Source organism: Megalobrama amblycephala, linkage group LG2 (genome assembly GCF_018812025.1).
Source record: "Megalobrama amblycephala isolate DHTTF-2021 linkage group LG2, ASM1881202v1, whole genome shotgun sequence".
In the NCBI taxonomy this organism is placed as follows: Eukaryota; Metazoa; Chordata; class Actinopteri; order Cypriniformes; family Xenocyprididae; genus Megalobrama; species Megalobrama amblycephala.
This window is the reverse complement of record NC_063045.1, coordinates 23,771,557-23,785,630: the sequence shown is the minus strand read 5'-3', so window position 1 is coordinate 23,785,630 and position 14,074 is coordinate 23,771,557. Positions and strand designations below refer to the sequence as shown.

The 14,074-nt window shown below is 39.2% G+C and overlaps 1 protein-coding gene across 2 annotated transcripts in view; it reads left to right on the top strand.

Annotated features, from left to right (window-relative positions):
* Positions 1 to 14,074, top strand: part of grip2b (glutamate receptor interacting protein 2b) — an 87,142-nt gene that overhangs the window by 31,708 nt on the left and 41,360 nt on the right. For both annotated transcript variants that reach the window (XM_048167246.1, XM_048167253.1), the window contains one exon: positions 1,363 to 1,532. In XM_048167246.1, coding sequence (XP_048023203.1) covers positions 1,363 to 1,532 — 170 coding nt within the window. The remainder of the gene's footprint in view (positions 1 to 1,362; positions 1,533 to 14,074) is intronic.

The following is a 14,074-nucleotide window of genomic DNA, read 5'->3' as shown; positions in this document are numbered from 1 at the left end:
TGTAAAGGATTTTATTTATCAAAAAAATTGCAAAGCTGATTTTATTTTTTTTTATGTAAATTTATTTCTTTTTACATAAATTGTTTGTTAAACCATTCTTCTGCAAATTTTCTTTTTACCTATATTTTTCACAAAGCCAATTTTACATAAAACTTTTTAAATCTTCCTGCATAAATTATTTGTAAAATCATTCTTATAAAAAGCATTTTTATAAGCATCAAACCAGTTATCAACAACTGATTTTATTTATTTTTATGCAAATTGATCGTAAAACCATTCTTACATAAAGGATTGTATTTCTCTAAAATAATTTTTGATAAAGGATTTTATTTCTTTCTGTAAATTGAAAAACACATTCTTAACCAAATTATTATATTCATCAAATCATTCTTAAGTAATGGTTTCACAAACAATGTACACAGAAATTATTCTTCTGTTGAATACAGTTGAACTTAAAGGAAAATAGGCTCATTTTCCAACTCCATCAGAGTTAAACAGTTGAGTTTTACCGTTTTTGAATCCATTCAGCCAATCTCCGGGTCTGGCGGTACCACTTTTAGCATAGCTTAGCATAGTTCATTGAATCTGATGAGACCAATAGCATCTCGCTCAAAAAAAATGTCCAAAGAGTTTCGATATTTTTCCTATTTAAAACTTGACTCTTCTGTAGTTACATCGTGTACTAAGGCCGACAGAAAATGAAAAGTTGCGATTTTCTAGGCCGATATGGTTTTGAACTATACTTTCATTCCAGCGTAATAATCAAGGTACTTTGCTGCCATACCATGGGTGCAGCAGGCGCAATGATATTACGCAGCGTCTCTCACAAATGTCTCCATGGTTGCAAGGCATGCTTCCAAACAGGGGGTCACAGCCGCTGCCTAATATCATTGCGAAAAAAAATATCAATAGGAAAAATATCAAAACTCTTTGGTCATTTTTTGGAGCGAGATGCTATTGGTCCCATCCGATTCAATGAACTATGCTAAGCTATGCTAAAAGTGGTACCGCCAGACCCGGAGATCGGCTGAATGGATTCGAAAACGGTAAAACTCAACTGTTTAACTCTAGGGGAGTTGGAAAATGAGCCTAATTTCAAAAAAAGTGCAGTGTTCATTTAAGTCCCTCAGAAAAATATGATAGTTATTATTAATCGGTTATAGTTATTAAGGTGCATGAAACTTCATTATTTTTGTTTACCATTTAGAGTCATAAGACTAACAAGAAGAAACATAATTCACAATGTTTTTAACATCCATATTGTGACACATTATTAATATGGTGATTTGGATCACTTTTAATGTTGTCTCTAACACTTCCCACATTTATGACAGTTCTAGCAGTTCTCTGTTTGCCTCTCAGGTCAGGAGCATTACATGTGGGTGATCATATCCTGTCTATAGACGGCACCAGCACAGAGCACTGCTCGGTTCTGGAGGCAACGCAGTTGCTGGCCAGCACTTCTGATCAGACCAAACTAGAGATCCTACCCGCACACCAAACACGACTGCCCGGAAAACCCCAGGACACTGGTGAGAGAAGGGAAAAAATGTGGAATTAGGTGCAGTTTTCCAGACATGGATTAGGCTTAATCTGAGCTGTCTTCAACAGATGGCTAAATCTGATCTTGGAACAGGCCTTAACTGTGTCTGGAAAACTGTCTGTGAATGTAACACATGGGTCAATGACACAACTTTTTTTTTTTTTTTTCATATCTGATAATATATTTGAAAATAAATTACAAATGCACATCATGCATGACTTCTAATGATAAACATTTTTTTTTTCTTAATGATTTATTTATTTTGTTATGAGGGTCAGGGTGATACAATTGTCCTGGTCTCATAATAAAGCATGATTTGGCATAAACATTGTGGCTTTATAACATGCAAGGCACATGAAATTCGAGGGAACAATCTTTAATAACTCAGAAAACATACAGGAGAAGAAAAAAAAAGGTACTACACTTAAACATGAGACCGAACAATAAACTGAAAGGAATGAGGGCATACAGTATATACACAAGGAGAGTATCAACATAAAACAGAACAGGAATTAACAACCAGGAAACTGGCGATAACCACAAACTTAGGCAAAACACAGGAGAAACAGTGAAAACGAAACCATAACAAAACATAATAGAATATACATGTTATAGTATGGGAAGGTGCATCCTTGTGTCATAACAGGTTCAGTCTTCTGTCATGCTACAGTGTGGCTTATATACACACATGGCACAGGAGATTTGAGGGAACAATCTTTAATAACTTTAATAACATAAAGGAGAAAAAACAAAGCTATTACACTCAAACATTGACAAGACCAAACAATGAACTGAAAGAACTGAGGGCTTAAATACACAGGGGGAGTAATGAAGAACAGAACAGGTGCAGGAACTAATTAAAAACCAGGGAAACTGATGATAACTGAGAACTCAGGCAAAACACAGGAGAAACAGTAAAAGTGAAACTAAAGGGTCATTAACAAATAAAGCTTCAGAAGGTGTTTTTTAAGAAGTCTTTTCAAAACTGATGTAATGCATATTTTTGAGTCATGAACAATTGAACATGTGTTTAAATAATATTTCAAAGTGTTTAAATTCATGTTTTGACAGTTTTTATGTCAGGTGGTACAACCAAATAGTTGTATGTATATACTGCAGTTGTACCACCTGACATGGAAAGTGTACTTGAAATTAGCCGTTTTTACCAGTATTTGAGAGAGATCTACAAACCTTTCACTCTGCCTAAAGTATTAATTGGGGTCCTCTTGATGATGCATTATCATGTTTGCTGTTATTACCTTGTCAATTCATAATTAAAGAGCCATGTTTGCAGTTGCCACCCTGACATTTGTATACAAGGTTTTACAAGTTTTTCAATTGTCTCAACAGCTTTAAAACTACTGATATTTATAAAAAATTGTTTATATGAAATGTTTTAAACCTACTGTAAAATGATGCCATAGTATTTAGTTTTTAATTTTTTTATTATTAAACACCATTTTAAATAGTTTTCTTAGTCTGTTAATTTGTTTGGACAGTTGCACCACTTGACATTTTGGAGACATTTTAAGATAACGTCTCAGGTTATGACTGTAACCCTTGTTCCCTGAGAAGGGAACGAGATGCTGCATCGGAACGACACTTCAGGGAACAAGACGTTCTCTTTTGAGGGAACTCGCACTGCGTCAGAACATCACTTTGGGGAATGAAATACCCACTGCGCCACACCGACTAGAGCCTGTCCTGGTGTGAAGCTTGTCAGGCACAACTCAGGACCTGAGGACTTGATATCCTGGTGTGGAGGACAGATCCAAGCTGTAATATCTTATGAAGGTGTGCAGGGAGGCGCAGCCAGCTGCATCACAGACCTCTTGAAGGGAAACCCCCGATAGCAAGGCCTTGGAGGATGCCACTCCTCTAGTTGAGTGGGCTTTGATCAGGAGAGGCGTGAAATTGCACGCCTCATATGCTGAAGAGATAGCCTACACAATCCACCTGCTAATCATATGCTTAGAGGCAGGGGAACCCTTCTTAAGTGAAGCAAAGCAAGTAGCTGATCTGACTTCCTCCAACCTGAGTACCTACGTACGTAAGCCTCCAAGGCTCTAACAGCGCATAATAAATGTATCTTCTCATGATCAGCTGACACATGTGGTGGATGATGAAAAGCCTACAGAATAACAGACTGCACCACATTCGATGGCACCTTGGGCACGTAGCCCGGCCTAGGGTGTAAAATGGCCTTGACCCTCCCAGGAGTGAACTTGAGGCAAGAGAGAGCAACAGAAAGAGCCTGCAGGTCCCAAAACTCTTTTAAAGGACGTAATAGCCAGCAGAAAGGCCACATTAAAAGAGAGAAACTTCTCCGCCACCTCGTTAATGGGTTCGAAGGGTGTCAGGGATAACCCTTCAAGAACCCTTCAGTGGAGCTGGATGCATGATGGAGAACCAAAGCAGGCAGTGGGTGTTCTCGTGGGAGGCATACAAATCCACTTCCGCTTGGCCAAACCTCCTCCAAATCAGCTCCACCATGTTGGGGTGGAGTGTCCATTCCCCGGGCCTCAGTCCCTGCCTCGACAGGATGTCTGCTCCCAAATTTTGGTCCCTGAGCATATACATTGCTCTGAGTGAGAGCAGCTTCCCCTGGGAACACAGAAGAACCTGATGCACCAGTCTGTGGAGAGGGTGCGACCTCAGGCCCCCCGCTGATTTATATAGGAGACCACCGAAGTATTGTCTGTCCGTACCAGAACATGATGACCCCTGAAGTCTGGGAGGAAGTGCTTTAGGGCTAGAAACAGCCATCATCTCCAGGCAATTTATGTGCCACACAAAAAGATGATGCCCTCTCCACAGACCTCTGGTAAAGCGGCCCTCCATGACTGCTCCCCAGCCTGTGAGGGATGTGTCAGTCGTCACGATTTGCCATTGACAAGGTGCTCCCAACACAGGAACCTGGGACAGGAACCATGGTTTCTTTCACATAGCCAAATAACAAAAGCATCTGCACATTACTTTGATAATGCGGAACGGGTTTTCCCTCGGGGAAACTCCCCTGGTCCTGAGACACCACTTCCACCTTATATTGTGAAGAACGACATCTCGATGCCGAACTGCCATCTCCTCTGACTGAGCTAGAATGAGTCAGTCATCCTCCAAGCTTTTACATATTCTACTAAGGGGACAGTCTCTCGAGACTGACCTCGAGTGTCATGAGTGAGATAAGTTCGGTGCCCTGAAGCGGCTGGTCGGCAGAGGAAACTCGATCAATATTTTCTGCAGGCCTCATATGAGGGAGCGAACTCGATAGGGCTGCAACGAGATCGGGCGTACACTTCGATTTGCGTTTGCTGGAAACTGATGCGTCCCAGAATGGCAGTCCTCAGATCTGCCTTCGGCTTCGAAGACTTGGGCTGAGAGTGTTGTTTCGACCCCCAAACTCTTTGAGGAGGGGGCATGAGAGGCAACACTCTCCTTCTGCTGCTGCAGGTGTGAGGAACTGGTGGCTGATGTTTGGGGCTGCTCCCTGGCAGCAGCCCCATGAGATCTGGAATGACAGCGGGGGATTAACTGTTTAAATGCAACTGACTGAGGTTTCGACCAGCCTGACCCGCCACCATATATGCCTTACCCACTAATGCAGATGTAGTACAGAGGGTTTTGGCGGGCAGCTTCAGAGTCTTAAGCCCAGGATGGAGGAATAATAATGGATAGTAGGGATGGTAATCTGGATGAGAACGGCATGTTCTACGATCTTGACACCTCGGTGTAGAGATTGGGAAAAAATTGCAGGCTCCAAAGTGAAGGCTGCAACAGAGACTGCAGGAAGCGTTCATTGAGATTACTTTTCTTTTGTGCTTCCTGCTTCTCTTTTGGCCACTCAATGTTTAATCTGGCCACTGCTCAGGTCACAGCCTCCAACAGCTCCTAAAAAGCAGGAGAATGAGGTGGCGAGTCCTCAATTTCACCTGCCTCTGTCTAGAACATTTAATTCCTCAGAATCAGGTAGTTCTAGCACCGGGTCCTCATCCTAGGAGGTAGAAGAGCGGAGAGCGGGCTTCCAATCCCTAAATGAGAACATCAGAGCTGGTTTCTGAAAGCTGAGAAAGGGCTGAAGCCTTCTCAACATCCTCCACCACTCCATCTGTGACCCCCATCATCACAAATGCAGCGCTGCCTCAGCAGACACAGGTTCTGAACCACAGGGATCGCGAGCCTGGCCTGCCTAATCAAACAAAGCCATGCGGGAGTGGATTGTTCTGTGCGGCAGCAGTTCACAGTTGCTTCGCTCCGAGGCACATAACACACAGCGTATCTCCCCTCTGGAATATAACGTGGACAGGGAGATGCACAATGGCTGAATTGCCTCTGACTCACCATAATATATGATATATATAGTAGAGTACACCCCTCACATTTTTTGTAAATATTTTATTATAACTTTTCATGTGACAACACTGAAGAAATGACACTTTGCTACAATGTAGTGAGTGTACAGCTTGTATTACAGTGTAAATTTGCTGTCCCCTCAAAATAACTCAACACACAGCCATTAATGTCTAAACCGCTGGCCACAAAAGTGAGTACACCGCTAAGTGAAAATGACCAAATTGGGCCCAAAGTGTCAATATTTTGTGTGGCCACCATTATATTCCAGCACTGCCTTAACCCTCTTGGGAATGGAGTTCACCAGAGCTTCACAGGTTGCCACTGGAGTCCTCTTCCACTCCCCCATGACAACATCACAGAGCTGGTGAATGCTAGAGACCTTGCCCTCCTCCACCTTCCGTTTGAGGATGCCCCACAGATGCTCAATAGAGTTTAGGTCTTGAGACATGCTTGGCCAGTCCATCACCTTTACCCTCAGCTTCTTTAGCAAGGCAGTGGTCGTCTTGGGGGTGTGTTTGGGGTCGTTATCATGTTGGAATACTACCCTGCGGCTCAGTCTCCAAAGGGAGTGGATCATGCTCTGCTCATTCATGGTTCCCTCAATGAACTGTAGCTCCCCAGTGCCAGCAGCACTCATGCAGCCCCAGAACATGACACTCCCACCACCATGCTTGACTGTAGGCAAGACACACTTATCTTTGTACTCCTCACCTGGTTGCCGCCACACACGCTTGACACCATCTGAACCAAATAAGTTAATCTTGGTCTCATCAGACCACAGGACATGGTTCCAGTAATCCATATCCTTAGTCTGCTTGTCTTCAGAAAACTGTTTGCGGGCTTTCTTGTGCATCATATTTAGAAGAGGCTTCCTTCTAAATATGATGCACAGCCATGCAGACCAATTTGATGCAGTGTGCGGCATATGGTCTGAGTACTGACAGGCTGACCCCCCACCCCTTCAACCTCTGCAGCAATGCTGGCAGCACTCATACATCTATTTCCCAAACACAACCTCTGGATATGACGCTGAGCACGTGCACTCAACTTGTTTGGTCAACCATGGCGAGGCCTGTTCTGAGTGGAACCTGTCCTGTTAAACCACTGTATGGTCTTGGCCACCGTGCTGCAGCTCAGTTTCAGGGTCTTGGCAATCTTCTTATAGTCTATGCCATCTTTATGTAGAGCAACAATTCTTTTTTTCAGATCCTCAGAGAGTTCTTTGCCATGAGGTGCCATGTTGAACTTCCAGTGACCAGTATGAGAGAGTGAGAGCGATAACACCAAATTTAACACACCTGCTCCCTATTCACATCTGAGACCTGGTCACACTAACGAGTCACATGACACCGGGGAGAGAAAATGTCTAATTGGGCCCAATTTGGACATTTTCACTTTTGTGGCCAGCGGTTTAGACATTAATGGCTTTGTGTTGAGTTATTTTGAGCGGACATCAAATTTACACTGTCACACAAGCTGTACACTCACTACTTTACATTTTTAGCAAAATGTCATTTCTTCAGTGTTGTCACATGAAAAGATATAATAAAATACTTAGAAAAATGTGAGGGGTGTACTCACTTCTGTGAGATACTGAGATTTATTATATATATATATATATAATAAATATGATATGATGCTTTACATATAAAGCATCAAGAGCAACACAAGAGCAACACAGAATGCTTGCTGAAGAGCAGAAGCTAACACTTTGTAGCTTACGTGTATGCCATCACACGTGACGTCATGACACAACACAAATCAAGATTGGACTAATTCAATATGTACTTCAGACGCTGTCACGCTGGAGGCGTTCCCCAAAGTGTTGTTCTGACACAGCGTGAGTTCCCTCGAAAGGGAACAAAACATAAAATATATATTATTTAAATGTACTAAAAATTAATTCCAACTAAATAGTTTTTTTTTTTTTTATAACAAAGTGATATATGTTATGAATTTATCAAATTATTTTATAAGGAAATAATGCCCTTTGACACAAAAATATGCACGTCATGTCATTGACCCAAAGACAGAACATAACAGAATATACATGTTACAGGTACATGCATTTAAATCTATATTATAAAATTTTTTTTTTTTTTTTTTTCATGCTTTCTTTATCCTTGGGCAGTGTTGTTTGTCATTTAGCAAATAATTTTATTATATTGAATTTTATTGTCATGTAAATGTAATGGTATTTGATCATGTTAATCATTCAAGAGCATCATATTGAACCACAGTACTTTTTTACAAGTGGTATGGCAACCCTTTCCCTGTTTTTTCAAAGGAGGTCATAATATATTCTTGCTAATTATAGCGATATAAACTTCACATGGATCCTCTTCGGATGCCCAAATGAGGATGAGAAAACATTGATGCCGAGACTGCTCTGTCATCTCATCTGCTGTCATCTCATTTAATTAGCTTCTCGCTCTGCTTGATGTCGCCCCACGAGTTTTAGACTGCAGGACAGATTTAATCACGAAGACCTGCTCACCCTAGAAAACCAACAGACTGCGACCCGATATCAAACCGAGATGCAGTGGACGAAGACCCAGATTACTTATTTTTAGCCCCGTTTATATGCAAATTCAGGAGATGAACAGATGTCCAATGGTGCAGACCACATTGCGTTAAAAGACTGACTTAGTATACACTATTACAGCATGCGTGAGGTCCTCTGAGAATTTAATCAATAGTGTAATATCATTGAGTGTATAAATCTATTCTGTAATTACAGGACTTTATTGGATGCACCCAATGATTGGTCCAATTACAAAAGACATTGAAACTTCAAATGGTTGTTTTGACTTTGAAGTTCTTGCTATTTTTGGTTCTGCAATCATTCAGAACCTTAGATGCCCATCGATTTCAGTCTAGTCCAATTGTTGCCCATGTCTGCTGCCTTCCCAGCATTTAATTACGCCTGATAAAGCTTCAAGATGGCCTCTTGAATTCCATGCACTGCTTGCATACATTGTAAAACAGAGTTTGCAATGCCAGGACAGCCTTGACGCCCAGTTTTTTGGGCACAGGAACAAACGTCTTTAATGGATACGGACAAGTAAAGTGGTTTAGTTTTCCAGCATCTGATCTGTTCTGTAGAAATATTATAGCACTATATAGGTCATTCCCTGCCGCGCTGAGAACCCGAGAGAGGAGGTAGAAGGCTGTAATGATGGAAAAATATATTTGTGTGTGTGAACTATCAGCCCCGGCATGACTTCAATCAAGAATTGACACCCACTTGCTGGGCCCATGTCGAAATTACATAGAAACTTCACCCAGGAAATAAATGGAGTCTGATGTTTTGGCATATGACTCCTACATTTTTTATTCTCATTTTCCATATGCAAATATTATAGCTGACCTTGTTAGGGGAAGAAAATGAAGTATGTCTGGTAACCAGCTCTTTTGGAATTGCTGTTTTTGAGATCGTGGGATTTTTAAAGTGAGGAAAGATAGAAAATGAACATTTTAATAGATATACATATTTGGTGGACACTTTTATCCAAAGCAACATTGATATGTTACATATGGTAGAAGTTAGCCAGTCAGATTGATACTTGTAATTTATTGTGCATTATGATCTTAAAAATTTAGATTAAAACACATGACAAGAGCTTATAAAAGTAATAATTAGTATTAACATTTGGTTTCATTTTGAAAAGACAACAAACCTTACATTTAATGGCTCTAAAAATGGCGTGTGGTATGGTGAAAATATATTACACTTTAAAGTATCTTATTTCATAGGAGTTTTAAATGTTTTTTTCAAGGTTAAAAGTTTGTTATTTTACAATTATTTAGTGCTGTCAAATTGATTAATTGCATACATATCTGCAATATGTATATATATATATATATATATATATATATATATATATATATATATATATATATATATATATATATATATATATATATATATATATATATATATATATATATATATATATATATCTACAGTACAGTCCAAAAGTTTGGAACCACTTAGATTTTTAATGTTTTTAAAAGAAGTTTCATCTGCTCACCAAGGCTACATTTATTTAATTAAAAATACAGTAAAAAACAGTAATATTGTGAAATATTATTACAATTTAAAATAACTGTTTTCTATTTGAATATATTTCACAAAGTAATTTATTCCTGTGATGGCAAAGCTGAATTTTCAGCATCATTACTCCAGTCTTCAGTGTCACATGATCCTTCAGAAATCATTCTAATATGCTGATCTGCTGCTCAAGAAACATTTAATGTGTACAATTGTACAAAATATTTGTGTACAATATTTTTTTTCAGGATTCTTTGATGAATAGAAAGTTCAAAAGAACAGTGTTTATCTGAAATCTAATCTTTTGTAACATTATAAATGTCTTTACTGCCACTTTTGATTGATTTAATGCATCCTTGCTGAATAAAAGTATTCATTTCTTTAATTTCTTTTCAAAAAAATAAAAATAAAAATTCTTACTGACCCCAAACTTTTGAACGGTAGTGTATAATGCTACAGAAGCTTTGTATTTCAGATAAATGCTGATGCTGCTTTTGAACTTTCTATTCATCAAGGAATCCTGAAAAAAAAGTACACAACTGTTTTCAACATTGAAAATAATCATAAATGTTTATTGAGCAGCAAATCAGCATATTAGAATGATTTCTGAAGGATCATGTGACACTGAAGACTGGAGTAACGATGCTGAAAATTCAGCTTTGCATCACAGGAATAAATTACTTTGTCAAATATATTTAAATAGTACACAGTTATTTTAAATTGTAATAATATTTCACAATATTACTGTTTTTTACTGTATTTTTAATTAAATAAATGTAGCTTTGGTGAGCAGACGAAACTTCTTTTAAAAACATTAAAAATCTTAGTGGTTCCAAACTTTTGGACTGTACTGTATATATATATATATATATATATATATATATATATATATATATATATATATATATATATATATATATATATATATATATACACACACACAGTGGGTCCGGAAAGTATTCAGACCCCCTTAAATTTTTTCACTCTTTGTTAGATTGCAGCCATTTGCTAAAATCATTTGTTCATTTTTTTCCCTCATTAATGTACACACAGCACCCCATATTGACAGAAAAACACAGAATTGTTGACATTATTGCAGATTTATTAAAAAAGAAAAACTGAAATATCACATGGTCCTAAGTATTCAGACCCTTTGCTGTGAGACTCATATATTTAACTCAGGTGCTGTCCATTTCTTCTGATCATCCTTGATATGGTTCTACACCTTCCATTGAGTTCAGCTGTGTCTGATTATACTGATTGGACTTGATTAGGAAAGCCACACACCTGTCTATATAAGACCTTACAGCTTACAGTGCATGTCAGAGCAAATGAGAATCATGAGGTCAAAGGAACTGCCTAAAGAGCTCAGAGACAGAATTGTGGCAAGGCACAGATCTGGCCAAGGTTACAAAAAAAAATTTCTGCTGCACTTAAGGTTCCTAAGAGCACAGTGGCCTCCATAATCCTTAAATGGAAGACGTTTGGGACGACCAGAACCCTTCCTAGAGCTGGCTGTCCGGCCAAACTGAGCTATCAGGGAAGAAGAGCCTTGGTGAGAGAGGTAAAGAAGAACCCAAAGATCACTGTGGCTGAGCTCCAGAGATGCAGTCGGGAGATGGGAGAAAGTTGTAGAAAGTCAACCATCACTGGAGCCCTCCACCAGTCGGGGCTTTATGGCAGAGTGGCCCGACGGAAGCCTCTCCTCAATGCAAGACACATGAAATCCCGCATGGAGTTTGCTAAAAAACACCTGAAGGTGATGATGAGAAATAAGATGGTGAGAAATAAGATTCTCTGGTCTGATGAGACCAAGATAGAACTTGTTGGCCTTAATTCTAAGCGTTATGTGTGGAGAAAACCAGGCACTGCTCATCACCTGTCCAATACAGTCCCAACAGTGAAGCATGGACGAAACAGGACGACTGGTTGCAATCGAGGGAAGATGAATGTGGCCAAGTACAGGGATATCCTGGACGAAAACCTTCTCCAGAGTGCTCAGGACCTCAGACTGGGCCGAAGGTTTACCTTCCAACAAGACAATGACCCTAAGCACACAGCTAAAATAACGAAGGAGTGGCTTCACAACAACTCTGTGACTGTTCTTGAATGGCCCAGCCAGAGCCCTGACTTAAACCCAATTGAGCATCTCTGGAGAGACCTAAAAATGGCTGTCCACCAACGTTTACCATCCAACCTGACAGAACTGGAGAGGATCTGCAAGGAGGAATGGCAGAGGATCCCCAAATCCAGGTGTGAAAAACTTGTTGCATCTTTCCCAAAAAGAATCATGGCTGTATTAGATCAAAAGGGTGCTTCTACTAAATACTGAGCAAAGGGTCTGAATACTTAGGACCATGTGATATTTCAGTTTTTCTTTTTTAATAAATCTGCAAAAATGTCAACAATTCTGTGTTTTTCTGTCAATATATGGTGCTGTGTGTACATTAATGAGGAAAAAAAATGAACTTAAATGATTTTAGCAAATGGCTGCAATACAGTATAACAAAGAGTGAAAAATGTAAGGGGGTCTGAATACTTTCCGTACCCACTATATACTGTATATGGGGGAACCATTATGTCATTGACACATGATATTGCACATCCTACTTCGGATGAAGACAGCAACATTTAGATAGTAGTCCAGATAGTAAATGATTTTTTTAGATCATTCATTTATACACTATGTCTGTATTTTGCAATACAGAAATGAACTACACAGAGGCCAAGTTCACACAGCAGCACAAAACGATTGTCAGTCCAGTACGGCTAGTGTGTTTGCGCTGAAGCTTCTGTCGGTTAATGAAGATTTGATAGATGAACTTGCAGCTCAATTGGACTCTGTTCGTGTCAAAAGTGATAAGACCTTTCAGTTTTATGGACGTTGCCATCTTTGATATTACTTTGGTCACTGTCACTATGGTTACTGGTAAGAGAATACAGGCTTGTCTCTTGTTGCACATTCATACATACAGTATTTGAGATGCTACTGTAAGTTGCTGTGTGAACGGAACATTTTGAGACTCACACCTGTAAGTAAATGCGGTTGTCAATCTCAGATATTGACAGTGTGAACATTGCCAGAATTTAATAACAAATTAGTCCAAGCCACTGCTAATAACCTCAGCGCCAGTCACCTGTTTCAGTTCGTCTTTTTGATAAATGACGTGCTCTTAAAAAAGCAGTATTGTAATCTCCTTACACGAATTAAGCTCCCGTCACATCAGCCTGTGTGGGAGACTTTACCGTCATCATTCTTGGTGTTCTCAATTCCCACATCAAGAGACAGAGTTGTGTTTCTTCAAGACATAGCAGACGAGCTTAGCATAAGCCACAGGCGAGAGGGATTTAGCGTTCAAACGTTAGAAGATGCTTCATTGGTGCTCAGACGAACAGATAGTAATATTTAACCTGGCTTGTGAAAATCTCTCTGAAAGTGGCATTTCTTAGCGTCTCGTCACATCCTGTGTGGCAAAAATACAAACAAAATGCTAATATGCAGTATTGCGTGTGCAGGAGATGATGGTTAGTAGTGAGTAGACTTCATTAAAACCTTAATGTGTAACCACACACACACTCAAATACACACATCTCTCTGAGCGTTTTAAAAGCTTCTTATGGTTCTTGTGGTTCTTAAGTTAAAGCTAAGTTGTTGAATGTCATATAATTTAGTTAGGGCGTTTCACATCATTAATACCCTGCTGGAAAATCCATCTCGGGTTAGTACTTTTTTTTGGAACATGGTAGCTAGTTACTACATATGTTCCAAAATGGTAGAACTAACTGGACCATCAAATCAGATACCTGATGAATTTTCCAGCAGGGGAAGTATACTAAGCATGTTATAGGTTCAGTAATAAGTTAAAATATCTCAATTATTATCTGTATATGGTTTGTATTTTATGTATTTTTATGTAGGCCTATAGATATGTATTCTATAGAATACATTTAGAATATGTAGAACACATTTTATGTATTGGTTTTATGTAAAAGAGTAGTCACAAGTTATGAGTAATAAAGGTGTGGTTGTGAGAAATGACAATTCATGTGAGATATAGTCACAATTGTGAGATATACTGTACAGTCACAATTACAAGAAAGAAAGTAAAAATTATGAGAAATGCAGT